This window comes from Nematostella vectensis, chromosome 3, assembly GCF_932526225.1.
Source record: "Nematostella vectensis chromosome 3, jaNemVect1.1, whole genome shotgun sequence".
Lineage (NCBI taxonomy): Eukaryota > Metazoa > Cnidaria > Anthozoa > Actiniaria > Edwardsiidae > Nematostella > Nematostella vectensis.
In genome coordinates, this window is record NC_064036.1 from 16,469,486 (window position 1) to 16,495,107 (window position 25,622).

Below are 25,622 nucleotides of genomic sequence, written 5' to 3' on the forward strand. Positions count from 1 at the left end.
CCAAAAAAGAAACGCAATACTTGATTGGATAAAGCCTGTCACGTGTACTCACAAAATATTCTAAAAATAGCGGTTCTGTTTATCAACAAAAGTAAACCAGCTTTCGGTTTGAGGATAGCGAATTTTTATACTCAAAACAAACGGAAAGAGCATTGTCTTCAGAAGAAATTATGAGTACACAGGCCCAGAAGTCCTTTAAGGAAAGGAAAAGCTTTTGTAAGTCGAACAATGTTGTGTTTCTGATGTGGAAATTTACATGAATTACAGACTGAATATTTGTTGCGTTGGAGGTTTTTCTCGCAAGCGCATCGCGTGTTTTTTTTTCGCATATTTTCTCCCTTGAAACCGCGAAATCATCTTGATTATCATTATTGTGATCTAATATTGCCTACAGCATCACGAAGAAGGGATTCCGAGACCATCACAAAGCAATATCCAGATAAAATCCCGGTAGGTAAAATCCAAGATGGCTGCCCTCCATTTTGACCAACGTCATTGTTAATAATTCCTTGCACTCAAGTTTCTGTGTGTGGCCTAGGTAATCGTCGAGAGATTAAAGACTGAGAAAAATCTACCGATCTTGGACAAGATAAAGTACCTTGTCCCTGGGGATTTGACTATGAGCAGCTTGGCAAGTATAATCAGGTTTGTATTGTGTCCTGCCACCTGGAATGTTAAGGAATGTATGACCGCGTTTATATCTCGCGAAATTAACGCAGTCGCATCAGCGGCGTAGCCAGGATTTTTAACAGGAGGGGGTCCAAAAGGACCTTTTAAGGCACTTACTCCTGTATTTTAGATAATGTCTTATACATTTACTGGACAGTGCTGAAAAACGCAAGACTAGTTCCAGTACCACGCGGTTAAACCAGCATTTTTGTTTTGAAATGGCTGATTTTTTTACCGGCGAACTGTCACATTTTGGCGAATGCTAAGAAAACTAGACCAAATGATAAGAAAACTAGACCAAACTTAAGGCTATAATTTTCTTTATGGCTCCCTCATTATTACACAAATTACCCAGAAATGAACCCTTATAAGAAAATCACACACTCGATTTTTGTTTGGCACAGAGAGAGGTTTATTTCCAGAGAACCGGTAGAACAATAAATTACCACCGAAAAAAAATTCGACCTCTCTGCCCACCAAACCTACCCCAAACAAAAATAGAGTGTGGACCGTGGAAGAAAAATGATAAATCATGACACAATCATACTACGCGCCATTGCAGAGGCTAAACGAAGCTTCGCTGGCTTATCAAATTCTAAATACGATGTATGATTTATGTAGGTAGGACACTTTGAAGCTTGCAAACGAAACTAAGCACTAAGCTGTAATGCTATGCTATATATCAAACAGTAAACAAAAGGATCGAATTACTAAATCCAGGTGGGGTTGTCAAGCTGTGTAATTAAAGATTTTGAGATCTCAAAATTCCCCAATCTGTCATCTTTTGTACAGTATGGTTTTAATGCTGTACAGTTAATCAAAACAGCGACTGAAGTCAGCATTTCATACCTTTACTCGAACGATTCGACACTACGATTGTGCTTGTTTTACCCAGAGCACACGCATACGTTATTCAGCACTGTCCATTTACTGTATTTTTGGCTGCTAGAAAGGGCCCCTTGGCCCCAGCCCCTAGGGATGGGTGCATTTTTTTGGTTTCACCAAGGATAGTGCCCCCCCCCCCAAAAAAAAATAATAAATAAAAATAAAAATAGAAAACAAATTATTGACAAAGTACTTCCTAGCATTATTACTTTCCTTCTGCTGTCTATGTTCCAAGACTTATTTAAAATAAACTATATTCCATCTCGCCTTGCACTACGCTTACGTCTGGTCTGTAAGCAATACAATAAGAATGTGTGGTATGTGGATACATATTGTATATGCAATGCATCAAAAGGCTGTTATAGCAACAGTATGTAGGTGTTGAAAAAAGGGTCTCTTCCAACATCATTAGCTACAGATACTGATAACATACATCAGATTTAGCTCAGGGGATAGGCAGTGCATATCCCACTCCAATTTGTGACTCACAGGAGATAAAGTTATTAAAGATGAACCAACATATATGGCTGTATTATATGTTTGGTGAGATCTGTTTTGTTCTGAACAATATCCTTAAATTTTTTCTCAGAAAAAGACTTCAGCTAGGCCCTACTCAAGCATTCTTCCTTCTTGTCAATGAAAAGAACATGGTCAGTATCTCAACAACAGTAGGAGAAGTGTACCGAGATGAGAGAGATGAAGATGGTTTCTTGTACATGGTGTTTGCTTCACAGGAGTCGTTTGGTTAAATCACACAACATATTAGCTGTAAAACTGTAAATAAATAATTTAAATTAATTGATATTGCCTTTATAATTTCAGAATCCAGAATAAAATAGGTAAAATCCTATTCTATCTGTAAAAATGTTCCCCTACCCAAAGTGCTATCACATGATACAGCTATAAAATACCCTAACAATACTTTTTTATATTACCAAGTGAAATGTGTATGGAAGAGGTTTTAAGAAAAAATGAAGGCGCCTAATACCTTAATTTATCAGCTATATAGTCTCACATTTAGCCAAATTTGTTGTTGCGCGACCTCACAGAATCCCAAATTCCTTTCTTTGTTTGGGAATAGTGCATAGTCAATCAAAATAAACAATCAAAACCAGACAAACCTCCCCCAAAGCTTGTGTCTGACTACATGCTATTCCCAAATGAGAAAAGGATTTCTGATTCATAGAGGTCGTGCATCGACAAATTTTGCTGTAAAGCATTTTTAAATCCCTGTCCTCTGTTTTAACTTTGTCAGTATGACATGGGCTTCTAATCTGGTAAAGTTGTAACTTCTCTCACTACAAAATTCAATTGCTTTAGCATAATGTAAGGTGTGAGTTTTTTTTTGTTTTGCCATAGCACAAGGCATTATTTTGTAGTTTTAATGTACACAATTTTATTTCTGTATATATTGATGGAGTGGTAATTTACATTTATAATAAAAAGTATGTTATGAAAATTAATGTTATTTGTCTATTGCAGTCTCTTCACTTTTTAGTGGGGTGCTAATGCATGCACTTGTGTGATTTCTATACTGTTGCTGCCGATTTGTATCTTAGAATTCTTGATCTACCATGATGTGCTGTCATTCTGAGGAACCAGAACATGAGCATCTTTATTTGTTGTCCTCAGCAGCCCTCTGCCACCATGTAGAATGTGAAGAATGTCTTCTTTTGTGACTTGAGAGCGGAACAAAAGCTTATTTTTGCTATCCTTTGTTATTTTTTACAAATAAAAATACTATTTATTTTCAAGAAAACTTTGCAAAAAACATCCATGAATGAAGTCAGATTTGTTATTATGATATTTGATTCAATTTCTAGGTTACTTGAGTTAGTGGATGGAAATGCGACTTGGTAATGTGTGGTGGGATGATTGGGCTTCGTGAATGGGAAAACTGGAGGAACTTATAGTGCCTTCAAAAAATCCATCCCTATGGACAAAGTTACCGGGAACTAATCATACCTCTTATTATTATCCCTAAAAGGTATGCATTTTAGATGATTATAAGGAAAAGCAACTGCCAGGTGTTGGAGTGTTTGAAATTTTACACTGTTTAGCCAGTCTTAGCACTGTCCAACACAACCAAAGGTACCCGATTTAGGCATGGCTTGGTGAAGCTTGTTCCACATATCCTGGGTCTGTACGTTAGCCCTCATGAGTCCACTATAGTCCAGAAGGTCAGCATTCCATATGGCAACCCCCTTAAGATCAAGCATGTTAGCAATGCGGTACTTAAAGGTCAAGCTTGAAGGGTCGTCATACCAAACTTGATGTGGGTTACCAACATGGTCAGAATACCAGAAATATGGTGAAAGTGACTTGAGACTCCACTTGCGCCCAGTATCAGTGCGAGTCATTAGCAGGTCGTTAACTGTTGCATAAGGAATTTGTGTTCCTGCGGCATCGCTGCAGTTGACCCCTCGGAATGGCACTTTCTTGATGAAGCAGATGTCATTCTTTTCATCGATTTCTTCACAGGGGTAGTCATAGCCATACCAGGGTAGTCCAAGTACCAGCTTGTTGCTGGAAATGTTGAGTTTGAGGTACTGTTGGACACCTGTGTACACCAAAAATTCAGTAAATTTATGCAGTGGCCACCTTAGTACCAAGGTGGATCCAACCCCCTCACACCCACTCCTCCCCCCCACCCCCTCCAACCCCTCCCCGTTTTGGGCGAAGAAATGTTAGAAGCTAAATAACAAAAAATTTCACCCCTCCATATATTTTATATAATAGTGTATAATATGCTAGATTCGCCTCTGTCATGAACATCAGAAGTAAATCAATACTTTCTCTTTCTATAAAGAGATACAAGTAAATTTACCTTCTAGTGTTTGGGAGTAAGGGGAGTTTGCTTTAGCAATACATGGTCCTTCTTTTATTTGGCTTTGCTGGTCATAGGCCATAATGACCATAAAGTCAACAATGTCGACAATGGCCTTCAGGTCATAACAGCGGCCATCAATACAATCTGGTGACCAGGCAGCATCAAAAGAGATCTAGGAATATAAACATAAAAATCAATGAATTTCTTTTTGGCGGCTGGAGAGGGGCAGAGGAGGGAGTGCTCGACAACTCACTGTATTTAACATATGCTTGAGCCAGCCCTTAGGGGTTCCGTACAGGACCCGAAACGATCCCCAAAAGTTCCCCAACTGATCCCGGGACCCGAAACGATCCCCAAGAGTCCCTAGAATGAACCCCAAGGAATTGCAGTAATGGACAACAAAAGGAATGTGTAAGGATTGGCTTTCAGTTTTAAAAACATATGAAACATTTAGCTTTAATTGTGTTATTAAAAGGAAATTTACATTAACTAAAACTATAGTATTAAGATTTTAATATACGACTGCGGGGGAAATACAGTGGTTGAGTCAGAAATTGGGGTCAACTCACAATTCCTGTGATAGTAGTTTGAAGAACCTGGCGTGGATACATCATTTTTACATAACAAGCCATAAAAGAAAGGATAGGACATGCTGCTTTTCATAGGAAGGTTATTTTATTGCATGTTTGTATTTGGTGAATAAAAGACCTATCATATCATGAGATCATGCCGGGATGTACGCACGACTACATGAGAAAAATTCAAAACTCACGTAATATTGCTTTCAACAAAAGCCACATCCTCTTAATATTTTGCATTGGTATTAGAAGGGTTGTTCGAGTGTATTACTCAGTGTGCTTTTGTCATTCCATCTTCTCGGCCAAACCGGCTGCCTAAATATAATGTGTCGGTAAATATTAGCTTGTGTAAACAAGGATTTCGTGGTGAAATACGTGTTTGGTTGTCAAATGAATATTAATTTTTAGGGGTGATGTTTATCGGAAATGAGATTTATAGTGTCAGAGTCATGTGTTGGAACCGCAAAATGTTGATTGAAGGTCAAAAGTTTGGTTGATCTGAGCAAAGCTGTGCTATGTTTATGCTGTATTCCTTTCAGAAGCAATTTAAAGTTGTGTATTTGTTTTGGACTCTGTTTATGGGTTTAACACCGCGCAATGTAATAAATAGAAGTATGGTATTGGAATTTAATATTTTAAAGTCACGTTGTTTAGAAATTGAGTCGATGTTAACCCTTTATTCAGGGCTTTTGGAATTACGCGCTTGTGCGGAAGCGCGTAATTTGGCTTTTCCGCGTAATCCGCGTAATCCACAAATTTCCGCGTAATCCCGCGTAATTTGGCTATATTCTGAAAGACAAAACATTTAATTGCACAGCTGATGTGTACTTTTAGGGTTCTTACCTCTATTTCTCGTAAAAAAAAGAGAGATATTCTTCGTAAGAGTGCGATATTTCGAACTGAATTTCGAAAACAAATAAAATGACTAGGCGTTCTTTGCTAAATCGCAAAGGCCTAGGACTAATAACAAAATAGCTTTTTTAATTGGCTGGTGGCTAGGAGCCAATGAAAACTCGCCTAAGATATTTTCACGCAAAAAATTAACCTTTTCAAGTTATTTCGTGCTATCCTTCGGTACAAAATGTAGTTTGGGCGTAACAGTTGATATTCCGTGTAATTTAGCACGTAATTTATTAAAGAATCACGCAAAATTTTGATTTTTAAAGAAAAGTATATTGCAAAATCCCGCGTAATTTAGCGCGTAATGATTGATTTTCCGCGTAATTTAGCAAAGAATCCAGCGTAATTTTGAGTTTTTTTCCGCGTAATTCCAGAAGCCCTGTTTATTATGCTTCAAGAATTGCAAATATTTCTTCTGCTTTCCCTTTGTCCATTAACGCAATTCCTTGGAGTTCATTTTGGGGACTTCTCATATCGTTTCAGGTCCCAGGATCATTTAGGGCACTTTTGGGTAACATTTCGGGTCCTGGGATCCTTTCGGGTACTGGGATCATTTCGGGTCCTGTACAGGTCTCAATAAAAGTAGATAGGGGGTGAATGCCCTATCTTTTAGGGTATAAAAATTCTACTAACTGCTATCTCTAAGGGGTTTCACTTCTGCTATCCCTTATTGGGTCCCAACCTAGTGGATCATCACATCCTAATAACAATTGGACATGAATCGAAAAGAGGTGTGCTTGATGGTGGCGTCTTAAGGACTGCAATTCGGGAAAACTGAAAATATGTTTGTTTTAGTGGTAAGGGTTAGAAATTGCTTGTAATTCATCTAAAGGGCTATCTTTTAGGGTTAAGAATTGCTGTTGACAACACTTGAAGTGCTAACCCTTAAGAGTAGCAGTATATTCCTTAGTGCTATCCCTTCTTATAGGAGTCCCCCACCTGGGAGCCATCCATCTCACCTATCTATCTACCTCAATGGAACTGGTATAATTGTTGAATATCATAGGTGGAAATCATAATGTATAAAACAGCTTTAACAACTAGTCTTACTTGAGTGTGTTTAAATTCCTTGCGAAATGCCTTGGCAACATTGTTCACCAGTTTGGTTAACAGTGTTACTTCCTTGGAACCCTTTTCAATAGGTCCTTCAATGTCAATGTTAATACCATCAGCAAAGTTTTCCTTGGCTTCCGTTGTCTTGTTTTTAATCCAGTCCTTTCTGACCTGGCTATTGCTCAGCTTTTCCACAGGAAAACCAGAGACAAGCACAACTCTAACACCCTGACATCACATAGAACATAAATATAGGGTCAGCCAGCGAATGAAATTATAAAGAAAATTATATGTTATTGTTAAAAATAATTAATCTGCCACTTATTTACAATTGCTGATATTATCCTTCCCATGTCCCCCCAGATTTATAAAAGGTTTAGCCAAATTGCAGGGGGGTGACCCCCCAACAAACTATAAGTACTACTTTGAGATTGAGGAAAATATACTAATTAACAAGATCTATCTATTTGATAATAGACAGCCTTAAAATTACTGCAGTATATATTTAACTGTTGTTTATGACCACAGATTGTTTACATTTTGATTTCTGGTGGAAGGGACAGATTTTGTAAACAACTTGTAAAACACCAGTGATAAACGGAGAATTTTCATTTCCAGAACAGAAAACACAAAAATGATGCTAAACCATACGAAATTTCTTTTGGGTCACTAAAAAAAACATTAAATCGACAAAAAATAACGAAAGCTATCCTGCTCTTGAATTCATACAAATAAAACCATCTAAATTAAACCATATAACCATATAAATTAAAGCATCAATTTAATTATTTATAAATGACAACTTGCCAAAACTTTGTACTTCTAACCAACCGAAAATATGAAGGTTTTAATCAGATTTGATATATACAATATCTATTTTTTATACGTTCTACGTTTTCAAAGTAAAACTCAAAAGTATTTTCGGGTTGATCACAAATCCAACTTCAACAACACTGCAGTATCTCTTCCTCACCATTTACCAATTACACTAAAAGGACGTCGAGATATCTACCTTTGAGTGAGCTGTACAGAATAGCTCGTCATCCCACTCTCTGAACATCCCAATAGTTGTTATTTTACTCCAGTTGTATCCGGGAGCATTGAAATCCGTCTTCCGCCATACATTAGGAGTCGTCGTCCATACTAGGCACTCTTTGCCCGGTGGCCTAGTTATAGGCTCGCATAACGACTCTTCTTTACATGGACACTTTCTGCAAAGAGTTAGCGAGATGGCAAAAGAGAATACACAGATGACAGCCAGCCAGCGTTTGAAGAAAGCCATCCTATTCGACTCGCGATCAAAAGATCGATTTCTAGAACGAAGCAGTGTTTTCTGCAGTTTGGGGCCTGGGAATACTTATGATGACGTCAAACACTGAAATCATCACGAGGGCATGAAAGATAGCGAAAGGGGTCAGAGTATCAATCTTATAGTTAGTAAATAAACCCCTTCTGGCGGCTGTTCATTTTTCGTCCCATTCCTCATCCTTGGACATTATCCGGCTATATATCCCAGCAGCCAGAAGGGGTTTATTTACCAGATAACTGCCTAACAAGTTACGATTTCAGTGTGCGTAAAGATGTGACTTTGACGTGGGTCTGAACACTTGCGGTTGGTGTGATAAAGGATAAAGAAAGTAACGTTATAAAAAAAAAAAATAAAAAAACAAGCTTATCATCTTGTAGAGCACATAGGACACAGGCTTTAAAAAAAGACCACATCACAAAATAATTTACCTCCCATTTATTCATTCCATAGCAGCCCTGTATTTCAACAAAACTACAAAATCTCTTTTTCAAATACCCTCTATTTGCAAATATTTCGGCTATAAAATTGATTTGCTTGAAGTGCAATTCTTGTTAATATTTACAGAATATTGACATTAAATTTCGTGTAATTACAAATAAATATCTAAATAGCAATAAATAGTGAAAATATATTACATAATCAACAGTTTTTTACTTCCTAACTTTAGTGAATCAAACTTAGTGAATTGACTAAATTGTGAAACTCTAGTGGATTGACTAAATCCATCTAATACTCTCTCCTTCGTTCTGATCATGGTCAGTCAATTGTCAACATAATATTATTCGTTATAAGAGGATTAGACACAAGTCATTTGGAATCCATTATTCGACTTATTCGACTTTCTGGAAAAAGATGTATCGAATTGTATCAAAAGTGTAACAAATTGTTCATTTTTGTTAGGACCTAGCACGGAGGTCACAGATTTTTATTATCTCCCATATATCAAACGTTGCTCTCCTTCATGTTAGTCAAGCCCTCGGTGATTTCGGCCAGCGACTTATCCCCACTCAGCGCAGGATCGTCAGCTAAAGTCTTGGCAAGGCATTTCGTCACGGCTTCCATCTGCTTCATCACGAGGTGCATGGTACGTTCAGTGGTGTCCAGCCTCTTTTGCAGCTCACCGATGTGTTTTTCAGCTAAAAAAAAAACATTGTAAATTGTGTTATAGTTTAGTTTATTGGCTTTGTCACACAAAAGTACTACGGTTTACAATAGGAAATAAACAAAATAAAGAAAATAAGAAAAAATGTGACGGGAGAAGAAAACAGGGCGTAAGCCCCAATCGAAATTCTTTCCCAACAAATTACAAACAATAAAAATTCTAAAACGAAAATAAAAATTGAATTACATAAATTTAAGCTCTATGAAATTATGGGGGTTGTAAAAGCAAGTTTCTCTAAACAGTGAGTTTTCAGCTGATTTCTGAAAGACGAAAGCGTAGTGCAAGATTTCATAAGTGAAGGAAGACTATTTCAAAGTTTGACAGTTCTAGGGAAATACGAATTCCTGTAATGATTTTGGTTGTGAGTGGAAAAAAGAAGGTAATTGTTAGGATGGTAATTTCGATTATTGTAACGGGACGTGGCTGGAGAAAGAAGGCTAGCTAAACTAATGCTCACATCAGCATTTTTTATTTTAAATAACAGAACTTGATCGGTTATGTCTCGATATTCAAAATCTTAAAAGAGTTTTCAGCCTTTCTGTGTATGAAACATCGCATATACACCTATTTCACAAAAAGTGGAAATGGTAAATGGCTTATGGGTACTTATTATTCGTAAAGTTAAAGGTGTTAAATGAAGTCCAGCAATGTCAGAGCCAAGCATTGGTAACCTTTAATGGATGATTGTTTTGATTTATCGATATTCTTCCAGACGCATGGTTACTTTCGGTCGTAGAAGTGCCATTTGTCAATCGCCATTTGCACTGACAACCTTTATTAAATAGAGGGGGGGGGGGGGGGGGGGAGATTCCTGGGCGGGCGGCACGTCTAAAATATACTGTTGGTATCTTCATGGTGCGGGAGTGCAGAGAATATACACAGGCTTCCCACCCTCGCCAGTGTAGGATTTCTAAGGACATTAATTCACGCAAAAAATTCTCTGTGAGTTATATATTCATGCTCTAAACGCATAAAATAAACTTAGAGGGGATAAAAATGTATCCGTTTGTGGTGTTATTTCTTCCCTAGAACCTCAATGTTTGTCGTTATATAAAAAGTAATAAAAGTGAGAACTGCCTGATGAGAAGCATGTCACGGATTGCAAGACACTCGAGTTATGTGTCACCGTGGAACGCAACACTTACAAAAATGGTGTTACACTAGTTTGCGTGACATTCAAATAACTCGATCTTTAATCATTTAGCTGTGTATGCCGCCATCATTTATAAATCAACACTGTTAGGTACAGTGGAGGTGTCGTTAGAACCGAGCTTAATCTGCACCACTTCCTTACACCTTGGGTCTGTCTGAACGTGATACGTAAAGTGTGAGAACGTCCGGAACCCCAGGTTGCACTTGGAGTATACATAGTTCTTGGGGCGCTCCTCCATCTCTATCCTGGCGCCCTTGGTGTGGAGCCGCATGTGGGCACTAAGGTGACAGGAGTTCTTAAACTTTTTTCAGCAGTGCGAACAGGGATACGGCCGCTCGTCCGTGTGAACGCGCCTGATGACGCGCCAGATGACTAGACGTCTTGAATCCCTTGTCGCAGTCCGAGCACTGAAACGGCCGATTGTCCGAGTGTGTCTTCATGTGCGAGGTCAGGTTGCTGGGATGCGTGAACCCTTTGTTACACTCACTGCAGACATACGGCCTTTCGGACGAGTGCGTCCGGATATGGTCCACTAGCGTGGCCGGCTTGGTGAATGCTTTTTCGCAGAGGTGGCACTGGTGTGGCTTATCGCCGGAGTGTGCCTGTACGTGAAAGCGTAGCCCTACCCTTCGGCTGAAGTGTCGTTGACAGATAGGGCACCTGCTACCGCTCGGTTGGTGTCTCATGATGTGTTCTGTCAGCCTGGCCGCGCTGGGTAGCTCCGCCTCGCAGAGCTGGCAGATGAAGTTCACAGGCTTCTGTTCAGGTTGTACCATGTGTATCTTTGGGATGTTGGGGATTACTACCATTGGTTCATCTCTGCCCATGACCTCTCGGTCGTACGTAGAATGCTACAAAGAAAAAACTTATCAGAAACATGCGAAACTCAAGGCAAAAAGCGACAAGTTAAGCTTAACCTTGATATTAAAAAGTGATTGTCAGAACGAAATTTTCATATCTCCAGAAATAGAAGAGGATGGTTCGACTTATTAAACTCATAAAATGCTCCAGCCTTCCTTCCGCTTGTGTGCGGCCTCGTTATAATGTAGTAGACCACCCTACCCCCTCCCCTGTAGGTATTATATTGTAACGGTCAATTTATAGGCAAAATTTGGGTCTATATAACTCATCACTGGCATTGCTTTGTGTTTCTATTGCTTTGACTGCTTGTACGTTTGTCAAATACTATAATGTATGGTACAGGATATGGAATTAGGATAAATGAATAAAAGTAAAAATGGAGGATGGGTGGATTGAGTAGAAACTAGGTTCTAGGCATTCGGTTCTTATAGCAGAGAAATCCTGACGCGGTTTTGTCGCCATCACGATGCATATGGGGGGAAGGTTGCGTGAAGGGAGGCGAAGGGGGGGGGGGGAGTCTCCCCCGGGGCAAACGACCTTTAAGGGTTTCCCCTGGGTTCAGCCTGGGTACTAGGGTACTAGGTCGGAAATAAGATAAAAATACTACACTAAGAAGTCGAATACGAATTTTATTTGATAGAAATAAGTAAGTTATCAAAAAATATATTTATGAAACAATATTTACATTCTAAATTACAATTTAGAATTTAATTTTAAGTAGCGCTATAAAACACACAAAAGACGTTCTAAACAAAACATTAGGTGATATTGGAGTGATAAGACTCTTTGTGTCTTCGTAAATTTCTATTCTCTGAAAATTTCTTCCCACATTCACTGCACTTAAGATTGTCTGTGTGCTCCCTATTTATGTGTCTCTTCAATTTCTTCTCATGGTTAAATATCTCATAACAATATGTGCAAACACACTCATGGCAACCCTTCAGATGGTGTCTAAAGTCTTTTCCCCTCGTAAATTCTGTCCCACATTTTGGGCACCTATTCTTGGTAACGCGACCCGGGCCTGGTTTGGAGCTTGGACCCTGGCATTCCATGTACTGTAGAGAAATCATTTAAAAACCTTGTAAACGAAAAACCGGATGGAGCTTGGCTGGTGCGTTGTTTGATAAAATGCTTTTCAAATGCGCAAAACTTAATAATATTGCCTGCTCTTACAATGAAATCAACCATTGGCAACGATCTTTTGAAAATGCGCCAGGATTTACATTCAGGAAAAGCGAACAAACGAGAACTTCTTCCTCTCATAACCTGAGGGATCCCTTATAGACATTACAAAGAGGGGTTAGCCAAGCGGAAGAAAATTTTCTTTCTCCGAAAATCAATTTTCTGGGCACTTGCATGATGAAGGTGATTTCAGGGTTTTTTAATGACCTTTGATCTTTCAGATAAATAAAATATTGTGCTTTGAACGCCTAACATGGAGAGGATGGAAATTGATTGAAAATAGCACATTTACTGTAGGTTTCAGAACAGGCTGTACCTTTATCAAACCTTAATATTGCATAAATAAACGAACTAGATCCTTTGTCTGAAATTTCTTTTTCTGATAATTGGTATATAATTGGTATATTTCACACTTGGGTGAAGTAGTAGGAAGATTTAACATTGTTTTGTTACACACATTTTCATATTTTATAGATCTTTCTAAGAACATGCGTGAAAGTGCCCCTTCAAAGGGTTTAGCTATACACCTATTTCAATAAACGTTGTCAGGGCAAATGGCAATTGGCAAATGGCAGTTCAAAAGTAAACACCTTTAATTTTACAAATAATCAGTACTCATAAGCTATTTTCCATTTGCCATTTGCACTGACAACCTTTTGTGAAATAGGTATATATAGTACAAATGAAGCAGATCTCAAATATTATATAACAATTTGAAGGCATTGCCGTAAACGTAGGTGCACATCGGATAGATTAGATATGTCAGAGATTTTAATAGAATATGAGAAGTTCCTTAATCTAAGAAATCTATCCTTAATTTTCTCCCTAAATATATAGAGTTATTACGTGTTATTCATAACAACAGCTATATTCTCATTGTAGTTATGCAGGCATGTTATAAGCCTCTCAGTCGTGCTGTATCTAGGAGAGAAAGGGTCGTGCTGTAGCTAGGAGAGAAAGGGTCGTGCTGTATCTAGGAGAGAAAGGGTTGTGCTGTATCTAGGAGGGAAAGGGTTGTGCTGTAGCTAGGAGAGAAAGGGTCGTGCTGTAGCTAGGAGAGAAAGGGTCGTGCTGTATCTAGGAGAGAAAGGGTTGTGCTGTATCTAGGAGGGAAAGGGTTGTGCTTTAGCTAGGAGAGAAAGGGTGGTGCTGTAGCTAGGAGAGAAAGGGTCGTGCTGTAGCTAGGAGAGAAAGGGTCGTGCTGTAGCTAGGAGAGAAAGGGTCATGCTGTAGCTAGGAGAGAAAGGGTCGTGCTGTAGCTAGGAGAGAAAGGGTGGTGCTGTAGCTAGGAGAGAAAGGGTCGTGCTGTAGCTAGGAGAGAAAGGGTCGTGCTGTAGCTAGGAGAGAAAGGGTCGTGCTGTATCTAGGAGAGAAAGGGTCGTGCTGTAGCTAGGAGAGAAAGGGTCGTGCTGTAGCTAGGAGAGAAAGGGTCGTGCTGTAGCTAGGAGAGAAAGGGTCGTGCTGTAGCTAGGAGAGAAAGGGTTGTGCTGTAGCTAGGAGAGAAACTGTCGTGCTGTATCTAGGAGAGAAAGGGTTGTGCTGTAGCTAGGAGAGAAAGGGTCGTGCTGTAGCTAGGAGAGAAACGGTCGTGCTGTAGCTAGGAGAGAAAGGGCCGTGCTGTAGCTAGGAGAGAAAGGGTCGTGCTGTAGCTAGGAGAGAAACGGTCGTGCTGTAGCTAGGAGAGAAAGGGTTGTGCTGTAGCTAGGAGAGAAAGGGTCGTGCTGTAGCTAGGAGAGAAACGGTCGTGCTGTAGCTAGGACAGAAAGGGTTGTGCTATAGCTAGGAGAGAAGCAGTCGTGCTGTAGCTAGGAGAGAAAGGGTTGTGCTGTAGCTAGGAGAGAAAGGGTCGTGCTATAGCTAGGAGAGAAACAGTCGTGCTGTAGCTAGGAGAGAAAGGGTGGTGCTGTAGCTAGGAGAGAAAGGGTCGTGCTGTAGCTAGAAGAGAAACGGTCGTGCTGTAGCTAGGAGAGAAAGGGTCGTGCTGTAGCTAGGAGAGAAAGGGTTGTGCTATAGCTAGGAGAGAAACAGTCGTGCTGTAGCTAGGAGAGAAAGGGTCGTGCTGTAGCTAGGAGAGAAAGGGTCGTGCTGTAGCTAGGAGAGAAAGGGTCGTGCTGTAGCTAGGAGAGAAAGGGTTGTGCTGTAGCTAGGAGAGAAACTGTCGTGCTGTATCTAGGAGAGAAAGGGTTGTGCTGTAGCTAGGAGAGAAAGGGTCGTGCTGTAGCTAGGAGAGAAACGGTCGTGCTGTAGCTAGGAGAGAAAGGGCCGTGCTGTAGCTAGGAGAGAAAGGGTCGTGCTGTAGCTAGGAGAGAAACGGTCGTGCTGTAGCTAGGAGAGAAAGGGTTGTGCTGTAGCTAGGAGAGAAAGGGTCGTGCTGTAGCTAGGAGAGAAACGGTCGTGCTGTAGCTAGGAGAGAAAGGGTCGTGCTGTAGCTAGGAGAGAAAGGGTTGTGCTATAGCTAGGAGAGAAACAGTCGTGCTGTAGCTAGGAGAGAAAGGGTGGTGCTGTAGCTAGGAGAGAAAGGGTCGTGCTGTAGCTAGGAGAGAAACGGTCGTGCTGTAGCTAGGAGAGAAAGGGTCGTGCTGTAGCTAGGAGAGAAAGGGTCGTGCTGTAGCTAGGAGAGAAACGGTCGTGCTGTAGCTAGGAGAGAAACGGTCGTGCTGTAGCTAGGAGAGAAAGGGTGGTGCTGTAGCTAGGAGAGAAAGGGTGGTGCTGTAGCTAGGAGAGAAAGGGTCGTGCTGTAGCTAGGAGAGAAAGGGTTGTGCTATAGCTAGGAGAGAAACAGTCGTGCTGTAGCTAGGAGAGAAAGGGTCGTGCTGTAGCTAGGAGAGAAAGGGTTGTGCTGTAGCTAGGAGAGAAACGGTCGTGCTGTAGCTAGGAGAGAAAGGGTCGTGCTGTAGCTAGGAGAGAAAGGGTTGTGCTGTAGCTAGGAGAGAAAGGGTCGTGCTGTAGCTAGGAGAGAAAGGGTGGTGCTGTAGTTAGGAGAGAAAGGGTCGTGCTGTAGCTAGGAGAGAAAGGGTCATGCTGTAGCTAGGAGAGAAAGGGTCGTGCTGTAGCTAGGAGAGAAAGGGTTGTGCTATAGCTAGGAGAGAAACAGTCGTGCTGTAGCTAGGAGAGAAAGGGTCGTGCTGTAGCTAGGAGAGAAAGGGTTGTGCTGTAGCTAGGAGAGAAACTGTCGTGCTGTATCTAGGAGAGAAAGGGTTGTGCTGTAGCTAGGAGAGAAAGGGTCGTGCTGTAGCTAGGAGAGAAACGGTCGTGCTGTAGCTAGGAGAGAAAGGGCCGTGCTGTAGCTAGGAGAGAAAGGGTCGTGCTGTAGCTAGGAGAGAAACGGTCGTGCTGTAGCTAGGAGAGAAAGGGTTGTGCTGTAGCTAGGAGAGAAAGGGTCGTGCTGTAGCTAGGAGAGAAACGGTCGTGCTGTAGCTAGGAGAGAAAGGGTCGTGCTGTAGCTAGGAGAGAAAGGGTCATGCTGTAGCTAGGAGAGAAAGGGTTGTGCTGTAGCTAGGAGAGAAAGGGTCGTGCTGTAGCTAGGAGAGAAACGGTCGTGCTGTAGCTAGGAGAGAAACGGTCGTGCTGTAGCTAGGAGAGAAAGGGTGGTGCTGTAGCTAGGAGAGAAAGGGTCGTGCTGTAGCTAGGAGAGAAAGGGTCGTGCTGTATCTAGGAGAGAAAGAGCCGTGCTGTAGCTAGGAGAGAAACGGTCGTGCTGTAGCTAGGAGAGAAAGGGTCGTGCTGTAGCTAGGAGAGAAAGGGTCGTGCTGTAGCTAGGAGAGAAAGGGTTGTGCTGTAGCTAGGAGAGAAAGGGTTGTGCTGTAGCTAGGAGAGAAAGGGTGGTGCTGTAGCTAGGAGAGAAAGGGTCATGCTGTATCTAGGAGAGAAAGGGTCATGCTGTAGCTAGGAGAGAAAGGGTCGTGCTGTAGCTAGGAGAGAAAGGGTCATGCTGTAGCTAGGAGAGAAAGGGTCATGCTGTAGCTAGGAGAGAAAAGCTCATGCTGTATCTAGGAGAGAAAGGGTCGTGCTGTAGCTAGGAGAGAAAGGGTGGTGCTGTAGTTAGGAGAGAAAGGGTCGTGCTGTAGCTAGGAGAGAAAGGGTCATGCTGTAGCTAGGAGAGAAAGGGTTGTGCTGTAGCTAGGAGAGAAAGAGCCGTGCTGTAGCTAGGAGAGAAAGGGTCGTGCACAGGGCCATCCCCTCAATAAAAAATTTGGCCATTTCATGCTTCCCCCCCTCAGTAAATCCTGGCTATGCACCTCCCCCTTTAGTTAATTCAAATGGATTTCCTGTATCTGCCTTACCTCAGGAGAAGACATGGTGAAGATACTGTCCTCTTCAGCCTCCGCACCAGACCGCAGCATTCGCCTTGGCTCCGCCTCCATGTACTCTGCACTAGTACTGGACGTCTTAATTATCTTCCGGGGTTCCTTTTTCTTCCTTGATGAGGACCCCTCCGCCTGCCGACGCATGTCCAGGGAGCCATTACTGGGTATAATTGCACTGTTGTTGTCAAGACTTACATGCTCTGCTCTAGTATCATCTCCTAGTAGCACTACATGACTTCTGGTAGACGATGCAGCAAAACTGTCCTCACCATTACTATTATTCAGAGCAGCAGATGGTTCTTGTGCTGCCTTACTGAGCTCAAAGTCAACATGAAACACGTGATCACTGTGTGTTATGGGTAGTAAGCTTGGCAATGGATTGGATGGGAAGGCTGTGATGACTTCAGGAAGAGTATTTTTTGTTTCTGTTTCATCTGTTATTTCTGATCCTGATTGTGTGACTTGTTGATGGGAAACTGCTTGTGGTGATAGCAGGACTGGTTGATGCATGGCCACTATTGACCTTTGCACAGCCAGTTGATGCGTGACAGCTGGTGGTGATTGTGTGACTGTTTGAACATGACCAATGAATGTCTCTTGTGTGTTATCCTTGCTATCATCTGTTTGAATCCCAATGCTTCTCACAAACTTTCCACTTTCTGATGGCTTTGATTTGATTGGTTCCCAGATGCAACAGCGCTCATTCACAGCTTTATGATCTTTGGGTTTCAGGCACTGAAAAAAATAACAAGCAAAATATGATTGAGTTGGTGTATTTGCAAGATCATAACCATGACCATTTTACTAATCAACTGGCTTTGAACAGCAGCTCAGAATGAATAAATAAAAAAACATCACACAGACATCTGTGGCGGTGGAAAACCAGGCAAGAGAGAAAGGAACACCACTAAATGAAAACAAACTTTAATCAGACTCCAACTCGACAATTCTCAACACAAGGCTCTCAAGTACCCACAATTCCATGCGGGTTTACACTACACATATCTCCAATGAACCTAAAGGTCAAAAGCTTGCTGCCATAGAAATTCCATCACTCATCTCTTTTCTTGGGAACAATTTCTTATACTGGACCTCATACCACTACAAAAAGAAGATGTTTTTCTGAAATCTTTAAATAAAGCTTAAAACACTGAGAATAGAAACATGTAAAAACATACCTAGGGCAAGGAAATCTAATTATTCCAAGTTGTCCTTTATAATGTTTTTGTTTTCTTCAGCTTCAATGTACAATATTACCAATATTATAATATCATTGCAGCAGACCTTGCAAGCTTAACTTCATGAGGTTTCACAATCCCATCCCCCACCCCACGCAAACACACATGTGCACAAACATTTCCATGTTCCTACAAAATCGCCAAGACTCAACACCCTTCTTACATGATAATTACTTAGGCATGCATAAAATGGTCATCTAAACCATCTTAAGTAGCTGTCAACAAATTGATTTGAGAAAACTGGATAAATATCTAAGTTGTGCACACTTACAGTGCAGAAATGGATAGCCCATCGGTGCTCTCCAGACTTGACATTGTAGTAGAACAGAACTTCGCCTGACTTGCATTGGTATGCAAACCAATCATCGTCAACACCAACCATAGTCTTGTTTTAACCTGGAAAACAGTATTCATGATATGATCTTATGTCAGGTCACCCTTTACACAAGGCAATGCATAATGGTCATTTTTATGGGTAAAAAGGCCTAAATACCCATTTACGTTTAGATCTTTAACTCTCTAATACGGCATTCATGACAAATTTTCCCTTAATCCTCTTTTTTTAATATGCAACAGATAATATAACATCCCCTCCTTCTCTTCTTCGGGGATCAAGATTGACCCTCTGCCGGAAAATGCATGCCTGTCAACTCTCTCACATTAGGCGGCAGTCTCAAGATTTTGGACCCCTTCTCCCACTCTCCTGCGTTGAGCACCAAATCTCCCACTTTTTAGCGATTTTTATTGGCTCCTAAAAATTATTCTATAGAAAATCGTCATTTTGCCTATTTTCTATTAAAATATTTGAAACAATAATTCCCTTGCATAGCGCAACTATCTAACACCCTTGCGAGATCTTTAAGTGGATTTGTTCGTGAGAGCTTTCTATACGGCAAACGCCTGCAAGGCTAAACCCACCCCCCCAAAAAAAATGAATATACCCCACCCCTCCCCCTAAAAAATTATCAAGCCTTGAGGTTTTCGGAGGTTGACAGGTTTGAAAATGTACAGTGTCAATTTGCAATATACATTGCTTCTATTCTTGATAAGACCACTTAGCTTTTGACTAGTTGTCACACCTGATGAAGCCTAAATACATCTAAATAAAGTATAAGTTTGCTAGAAGAACAGTTTTTATCTCCTCTCAGGGATTTACCAAGAACTTTGCTCCCAGGACCCAAACAATTTGTTATCATCTTATGTTTATCAGGTACTAGACCCAACTAAAATAAACAATACAGAATCTAGACAACATACTCATTGTACTGGATGGGATTACATTTCCTAATCATGAAAGTATAAAATATCCTCAAATGCGTTCCTTCATTATAAAATACTTTTAAGTAACTTAAATGTATGGACACCCTGTTATACACAAAAATATAGGTCCAAAAAAATCATAATCAATAAAATCACAACTAAAACAACATAGGCATGACATGAAGTGTTTGTTCAATATCTGAATGTACCTTGGCGCCATTACAAGAAATACAGATAAGACATCTATAAGGTTTGAGTTACTGTTCAACAACCGCGACACTTTTTTTCAACTGACAGAAAAAAGAAGGGTAGAAAAATATCCTTTCTAGGGAACATTATGATATCAAATTTGTGAAAGATCAAACTGTGATTACAAATGGGCGAACAACAAGTTACATGTTTTAAGAATATATTTGAGAGGTTCGAAAGCTGGCATGGTAAAAGCATTAAACATTCATTCATCTCCATTCCATTGTTTCACCGCGGTCACCCGTCCAAGCGAAATGCTGTATTGCTCCACATGTTCGAAACAACAATAAGCAAAACTATATTCCCTAATAAAAACCCAAACCCTTACAATATCCAAGCCAACACCAGACGGCAGAAAAGCACGAAATACTGAGACGCGGCTAGCATCCAAGTCGCCACATCACACTACATGTCTCGCAACCCGAGCGAGTTGTTCACTGCGGCCTTCTTTCCCTCGGCCGCGTGTGGTAAACATTCTGGAATACGTTTTAAATCGAAGCTAATGACGATAGACCGTGTAGTAACGTACCTTGTGATATAATTAGTGTTTCCAGGAGGCAGTTCAGTTAGTTTTCTTGCCGCTAATTCTGTGTAATTGAAGAAGTCGCTTACCGTAGTTGTCGTAGATGCTGTGTGATCTGGAAACAAAAACACAAGTGGTGAAAGGGGGGACTGGGTAGTTTCAGTGAAACGGCCTGGGAGGCCCGGATCCCCCCTCCGGGCCTCCCAGCCCCGTCTCTATATGTCAGGCAGATAATGTTTCGCGTACATAAACAATCGGCAAAAGCTAATGTAGGCCAAATCGATTTCACGTACATAAACAATCGGCAAAAGTTAATGTAGGCAAAATAGATTTCGCGTACACGAATAATCAATTAGGGCCGCAGGTGTTTCGCGTGCACGAATAATAATTAGGGCTGCAGGTGTTTCGAGTTCATGAAGAATTAGGGCGTAGGCCGGGCGCGTGCAAGCCCAAGGACTTGCGCGTACACGACTTTTTGGGGCAAATAGCGGTAGGGCCGCGAAAACGAGGAGGGCCGCCAACCTACGGAGCGTGGAATAATCGTTTTTCGGCCGTGAGTTCGAAGCCGCCTGCGTGGCGTTTAAACCTGAGTTCTACACGAACACCTCGCTCCCGAACTCCTCGCGAATTTTTCGCAGTCTCTTTTTCATCCTTTCGCGTGCCACCAGGGAGGGCCCTTTCCCGCTTTTTTTATCATGCGGTGCGAGGCTGTGTCGAGCTCTGATAGCGGACTTGAGCGCGTTGTATCTCTCTTGTTCCTGAAGTATTAGCCGAAACTCTTCGTCTGAGATACGCCCGTCTTGCAGAGCCTTAGAGACCAGCTCGCCGATCGAGTTTTTCTTACTCTCCGCTAGAACCATCGTGTCTTCGTGTTTAGCCACCTTGCTCGTAAGACCCCTAGAGACCACCCCCGCGCCCGCGCCCGCGCCCACGACACCGACCAGCCCAGCGACCCCTGCCAGCGGAGCGCCGATCAGAACCCCTATCCCACTCAAAGAGACTCCCAACCCGGCGCCGGAAAGCGCCCCTGCAGCGATGCCGGATGCCACAGACACAGCATGGGTAACGGTGAAGGCGCGCTTATACTTCTTCCGCACCTGTCGATAATGCGTTATCTCATTGTCTAGAACCGCCTGAGTGTCACGTATTACCTGGAGTTTGAGGGGGGTGGGCACTGGGGAGCGGGGGATATATGGATATGCCACCGCTGCTAACGTCGCTGTTCGCCATGCCTGCTATGTCGGGCCTAGGTTAGCTCTAATACGAGGCGAACAGGCCTGCCCTTAAAGTCCACCCGTCTACCGCGGTCATCCCTGACCCATATTCGGATACTCGAGACAAACTCAGAGGAAGACGCTGCGACACAAATGGGGGTGTCGGGCCCATAGACGACTTTCTCGTGCGGCCTCCCGCGGGTTTCTAGGCAAGCGAGAACGTTTGAAGGCTCGCCTAAGGCGAAGCATTTCGTGCGGTCTACGATATCGCAGAAGATGTAGATGGCCTCTATTTCCGACAAAGTCACCTCAAGTGGGGGATCCCCCACGGGCAGTACGAGGCCCCCCCCCCATCTGATCGTCTTTAGCCTCTAGGCCAAATAGTGCGCAAAGCTCGGCGTTCAGGAACACAATGCCTGTGGACACGAGCACGATCTTCCCGGTGAGGGGATCCAGCTTCGCGGTCAGAATCTGGCTTTTAGCGTGGTTGATCGTTTCCATGATGGACTCGGCCGTGTGGTGCCCGGCTGGCAGAGTAGCGATGGTCGGGAGGGAGTCTGTAGTCGTTATCTGCTGCTCCCGCTCGAGATTATACCAGCTGTTAAACAGCGAGCACTGCCGGAGCGCCACAAAGTGCGGGCGCCTTATCGGCTGCCCGAAGAAGAGCGTCAGTCAGGTGAACTCAGCGTGTAGGACCACCATTGTGTTGAACATAGCCCGCCTTCGTGTTTAATAGGGCTGAGCATGGATTGGGAAGGCTGGCAGATGCTGAACGAGGTCCCCGGAAGGAAGGAGGAGGAGACGAAGAAGGCGGCAGTTGCGGCGGGAGCCTCTATAGCCGAACATATCAAACACGCTATAGCCGAACAAGCCAAAAAACCGGTTTCCCTAGGTTTCCCTAGGTCTCTTACCCTCGCGCAAAAGCTGCTCTACGCCGTACCCGCGACCCCCGTGGAGAGCACGGCCTCAGACATCACCCCACTACTCACGCAGCTGGAGATACACGTGGCTGAGGACAAATCATTCACAACTAGGGTCCGAGACATATTCAAAGAGACAGTTGTCACGCACAAGTCCGCCAAGGAGTCTCGCCGGTGGCTATCGGAGCCTTCCTATGGGTACTGGCCACAGCAACTCAACTTTGCGGTCTGGTGCGCAACAGCCGGATGTGGGGTATCCCTAACTGACCCCACTTTCGCCACGCTCCCCTCTGTCATCAGGGGATTTCTAAGGTTTCACGTCTACTTTACCACCCGGAGGATACTCTACGAGCTCGGCGTCCCCCTGCCTGGCGACAACCCGTTCACGCAAAAAGGTAACCCCTACAAGAAGGCCGCTTTCGAGCGACTATGCATAGAGTTCGGTTTGCCGCATAAGCCGGACTTCCGATGGAAAGGCGGGCGGAACCATGGGCTAGCGATGTGTTTGTGTTCTACCCGGGGGAGGGGTATCGCAACGTGCACGTGATCCGTGGCTACGACACGGCGGCGGACGAGTACCCGAGCCACCTCAATCTGTTTAGCGTCGAAGGTGGGACGTACAATAGTGGGAAGCAGGTGGGTTACATACGCAACGACGACCACGGGGGCGTGCAATATAGCTGGTTTGCGCCTCCCAAAGGCGAGGGGCTAACGAAAGCAGGGCTAGGGAGACTCGACCGTTTGGTCGAGGCGTTCGTCTACACAGTGCTTGGCGCGCAGGTAAACGTCCGTTCCTCCATCGCAGGGGCCGGTGGGCCGGCCATGGAGGCGCAGGCGGAGTTCACGGAGCTGCTCGAAGACGCGATCATAGAAAACGACATCGCTCAAAGCGTGCAAAGGTACAAGTTAGCCGTGCAGGAGGCCAAGGTGAGACTTGCGGTTGCACCAGGAGTGTGGCTGATGCCGAGCGATCTGGTGATAAACACGCAAAGCGTCGTGGGCTACAACAATAAGCTGCAGAAAGCCACGGACTCCATGAAGCTCGGCGCAAACGCACCGAGACAAAGCCAGTCGGTGCTCATAACATGGCCGGTGGGCATCCTAGGAACTGATGCCACCAAATTATCCTATGGCATCAAAAATCTAGAGCTGGCGTACGAAAGCCTGAGGGACGACAACCTCGCCCGGTCTGCAGCCGCCGCCTACCACAACGGCACAACGTTCTTCTACGAGCAAGTAAACCTTCACAAGACCTTCGTGATTAGCAAAGGGACGGACAGCATAATCAACGAGAGTGTCAACCTGCCGCGAAGGTCTATGAGTGGTCTGCTGCTCCTCTTCGTGGAGCCATACACGGCAGGGACTCGCGACTCTGAGAAGTTCGTGTACCCCGACATCAAGAGCGTTCGCGCTACAATCGACGGCACGCCAAACAAAGTCTTCAGCCAGGGCCTGCGCCCCACGGATTTCTGGAGGGAGGCGAAAAGGCGGTTCGTCCGCCCCTCCCCGGGGGGGGCACAGCGGAGCGCCCGCCGCCCCGGCAATCGGCCCCGAGTCGTTCTATGGCGATAACAAATTTGCTCTGTGGATCGACCTTCGAACGACGGACGACAGCGCCATCCATGGGGGTGGTCTCCGATTGGTCAATACCCGCGACGGCGTGCACCTCGAGATAAAACGCACGGCAGGCGGCTTGGGTAGCGTAAACTGTCACGTGTTTGTAGTGGCCGACGCCCAAATGAACCTTATGAACGGACAGCTAGAGTCCATACAATACTGAGCACATACGCCGGAGCGGTATGGACCCGAAAAACGTCCCATTTAAGGCTCTCATCGTGGGCCCGACGTCATGCGGGAAGACCCAATTCGTAGTGGACCGACTGCGCGGCCCTTTCCGGGGCAGGTTTGACTACATCGTACTCGTGTGCCCTACCTTTGTCTACAACAAAACATACGATGGCTTCGGCGAGGGCGACAATCGTCTGTTTGTCATCGCACCTGAGGCGGGTCGGATCGACATGCTGCTGAGGTTTGTCTCCGCTCTCTTCGAAGGCACTAATACGCTAATCATACTCGACGACTGTGCGGCCTCGAAAGACGTAAAGAGGCGCTCTGACCAGCTCGTCAACTTGGCGTTCAGCGCGCGCCACGTGGGTATCAGCGTGTGGGTGATCACGCAGCAGCTCACCAGCATCACGAAGCCGTTCCGCGAGAACATCGCGGCCAAGGTGGTCTTCTATACCCCGAGCAAGGCGGACATGAAAGCTATCCTGCATGACTACGGCGCGGAGCTTTCAGAGGAGAAGATGAAAGAGTACATGAAGGCCCCCAAGACGAAAAAGTTCTCGAAGTTAGAGTTTTGCTTGCGTCGCCCTTATACCATCGCCCTAGTTGAACGGTAACCACCGCCCTAGGGCATAACGTATGTGCACCTTAGCCACGGCATGACGAGCGACGAATACTTTGAGAGTTTTCTTGAGGGGGACGCCGAAGGCCTCCCGGCCGTCGAGTCGTTGGACTGCTCGACGCATCCTGCCGGGGCGGCAACCGGAGGTGAGCAAACTGAGATAGCAGACGCGAGGGAGGAACTCGCGATTCTCGTAGCCTCGGGGAAGTCGAGAGAAATGGTAGGCAAGGCGATGACTCACGACGACGTCAAACGCATGAGCGCCGAGGAGGTGAGGAAGTACCAGAGGCGATACGAGACCGCTCTAGCCAGCCGGACTACAGACGCCCTGGCGGACAGCTTTCTGAAGCTTACGACCAAGCTAGTAGGCATGGCGCTGCCGATAGACAGTGTGGCCGATCTTCACAATGACCTAGTGTCCGACTACATCGTCAACAACGAGCTCCGCATATTGTGCTGAAGCCTGGCTCTACGCCGCGGTCGTTTGATGGCTTTAGCCGCCGGGGCGTTACACATAGCGCGTCACGTGGACTGTCGTGCCGACACCGGAACAGCAAGCGCCGACGCGCGGAGCCAACACGAGGTAGCAGCCGCGGACAGTGTCGAGCCCGCCACCCCAGAGTAGACGCTCATTTGAAAGCTCGCCACTTCTCCTACCACTTGGTACCAAGTACTTGGTTCCAAGTAGTTGACACCGCGTGTTTGCACGTCGGCGCAGATGGAGGAACCTCAAGGAAGTACTAGTGCCCAACCTGACGAACAACTTGCTTAAAAACTTGCCCAAGAACCTGGCAAACGGCATCAAGAACCTGCACGTAAGCCTGTGGCTGCCGCCCCGGCAGCGGCGCGCGACGCGCGAATCACGAGCCCCGAACCGCCCGCGACCCGACCTCACCCTGGACGAGTCGAAGACGGAAGGCGC

General features: G+C 44.2%; 4 protein-coding genes across 7 annotated transcripts in view; 1 reads left to right on the forward strand and 3 right to left on the reverse strand.

Annotated features, from left to right (window-relative positions):
* Window positions 1-54: 54 nt before the first annotated feature.
* On the forward strand, window positions 55-3,017 carry LOC5507181 (microtubule-associated proteins 1A/1B light chain 3A). The gene is made up of 4 exons (XM_001627787.3): window positions 55-216; window positions 395-450; window positions 539-645; window positions 2,144-3,017. Exons 1-4 carry the CDS (start codon window positions 171-173, stop codon window positions 2,301-2,303), a joined length of 369 nt encoding a protein of 122 aa, XP_001627837.2. The 5' UTR covers window positions 55-170; the 3' UTR covers window positions 2,304-3,017.
* LOC5507182 (di-N-acetylchitobiase) lies at window positions 2,926-8,248 on the reverse strand. The gene is made up of 4 exons (XM_001627798.3): window positions 7,928-8,248; window positions 6,913-7,143; window positions 4,382-4,556; window positions 2,926-4,114 (listed from the first exon to the last, which is right to left on the reverse strand). Exons 1-4 carry the CDS (start codon window positions 8,195-8,197, stop codon window positions 3,621-3,623), a joined length of 1,170 nt encoding a protein of 389 aa, XP_001627848.2. The 5' UTR covers window positions 8,198-8,248; the 3' UTR covers window positions 2,926-3,620.
* A 396-nt stretch (window positions 8,249-8,644) lies between these two features.
* Window positions 8,645-25,622, reverse strand: part of LOC5507184 (E3 ubiquitin-protein ligase XIAP) — a 35,632-nt gene continuing 18,654 nt past the window's right edge. Inside the window, exon 5 of one of the 2 annotated variants that reach the window (XM_048725647.1) lies at window positions 8,645-9,156. Coding sequence is in view for 1 of the 2 variants with exons in the window: in XM_001627799.3 (XP_001627849.2) it covers window positions 9,167-9,360 (194 nt within the window). In the remaining variant the exon portion in view is untranslated. The other variant, XM_001627799.3, reaches the window with a different exon arrangement.
* On the reverse strand, window positions 10,323-20,445 carry LOC116614581 (zinc finger and SCAN domain-containing protein 5A). 3 transcript variants are annotated; one of them, XM_048725646.1, is made up of 5 exons: window positions 20,406-20,445; window positions 20,166-20,274; window positions 18,399-18,523; window positions 16,866-17,624; window positions 10,323-11,390 (listed from the first exon to the last, which is right to left on the reverse strand). In XM_048725646.1, the coding sequence occupies exons 3-5, from the start codon at window positions 18,507-18,509 to the stop codon at window positions 10,836-10,838; spliced, it is 1,425 nt and encodes a 474-aa protein (XP_048581603.1). In that variant the 5' UTR covers window positions 18,510-18,523; window positions 20,166-20,274; window positions 20,406-20,445; the 3' UTR covers window positions 10,323-10,835. The 3 variants fall into 3 exon arrangements, with proteins under 3 accessions (XP_048581603.1, XP_032231612.2, XP_032231613.2); XM_032375721.2 differs by lacking the exon at window positions 20,406-20,445 and having other exon boundaries at window positions 20,166-20,399; XM_032375722.2 differs by lacking the exons at window positions 10,323-11,390; window positions 20,406-20,445 and adding an exon at window positions 12,010-12,455 and having other exon boundaries at window positions 20,166-20,399.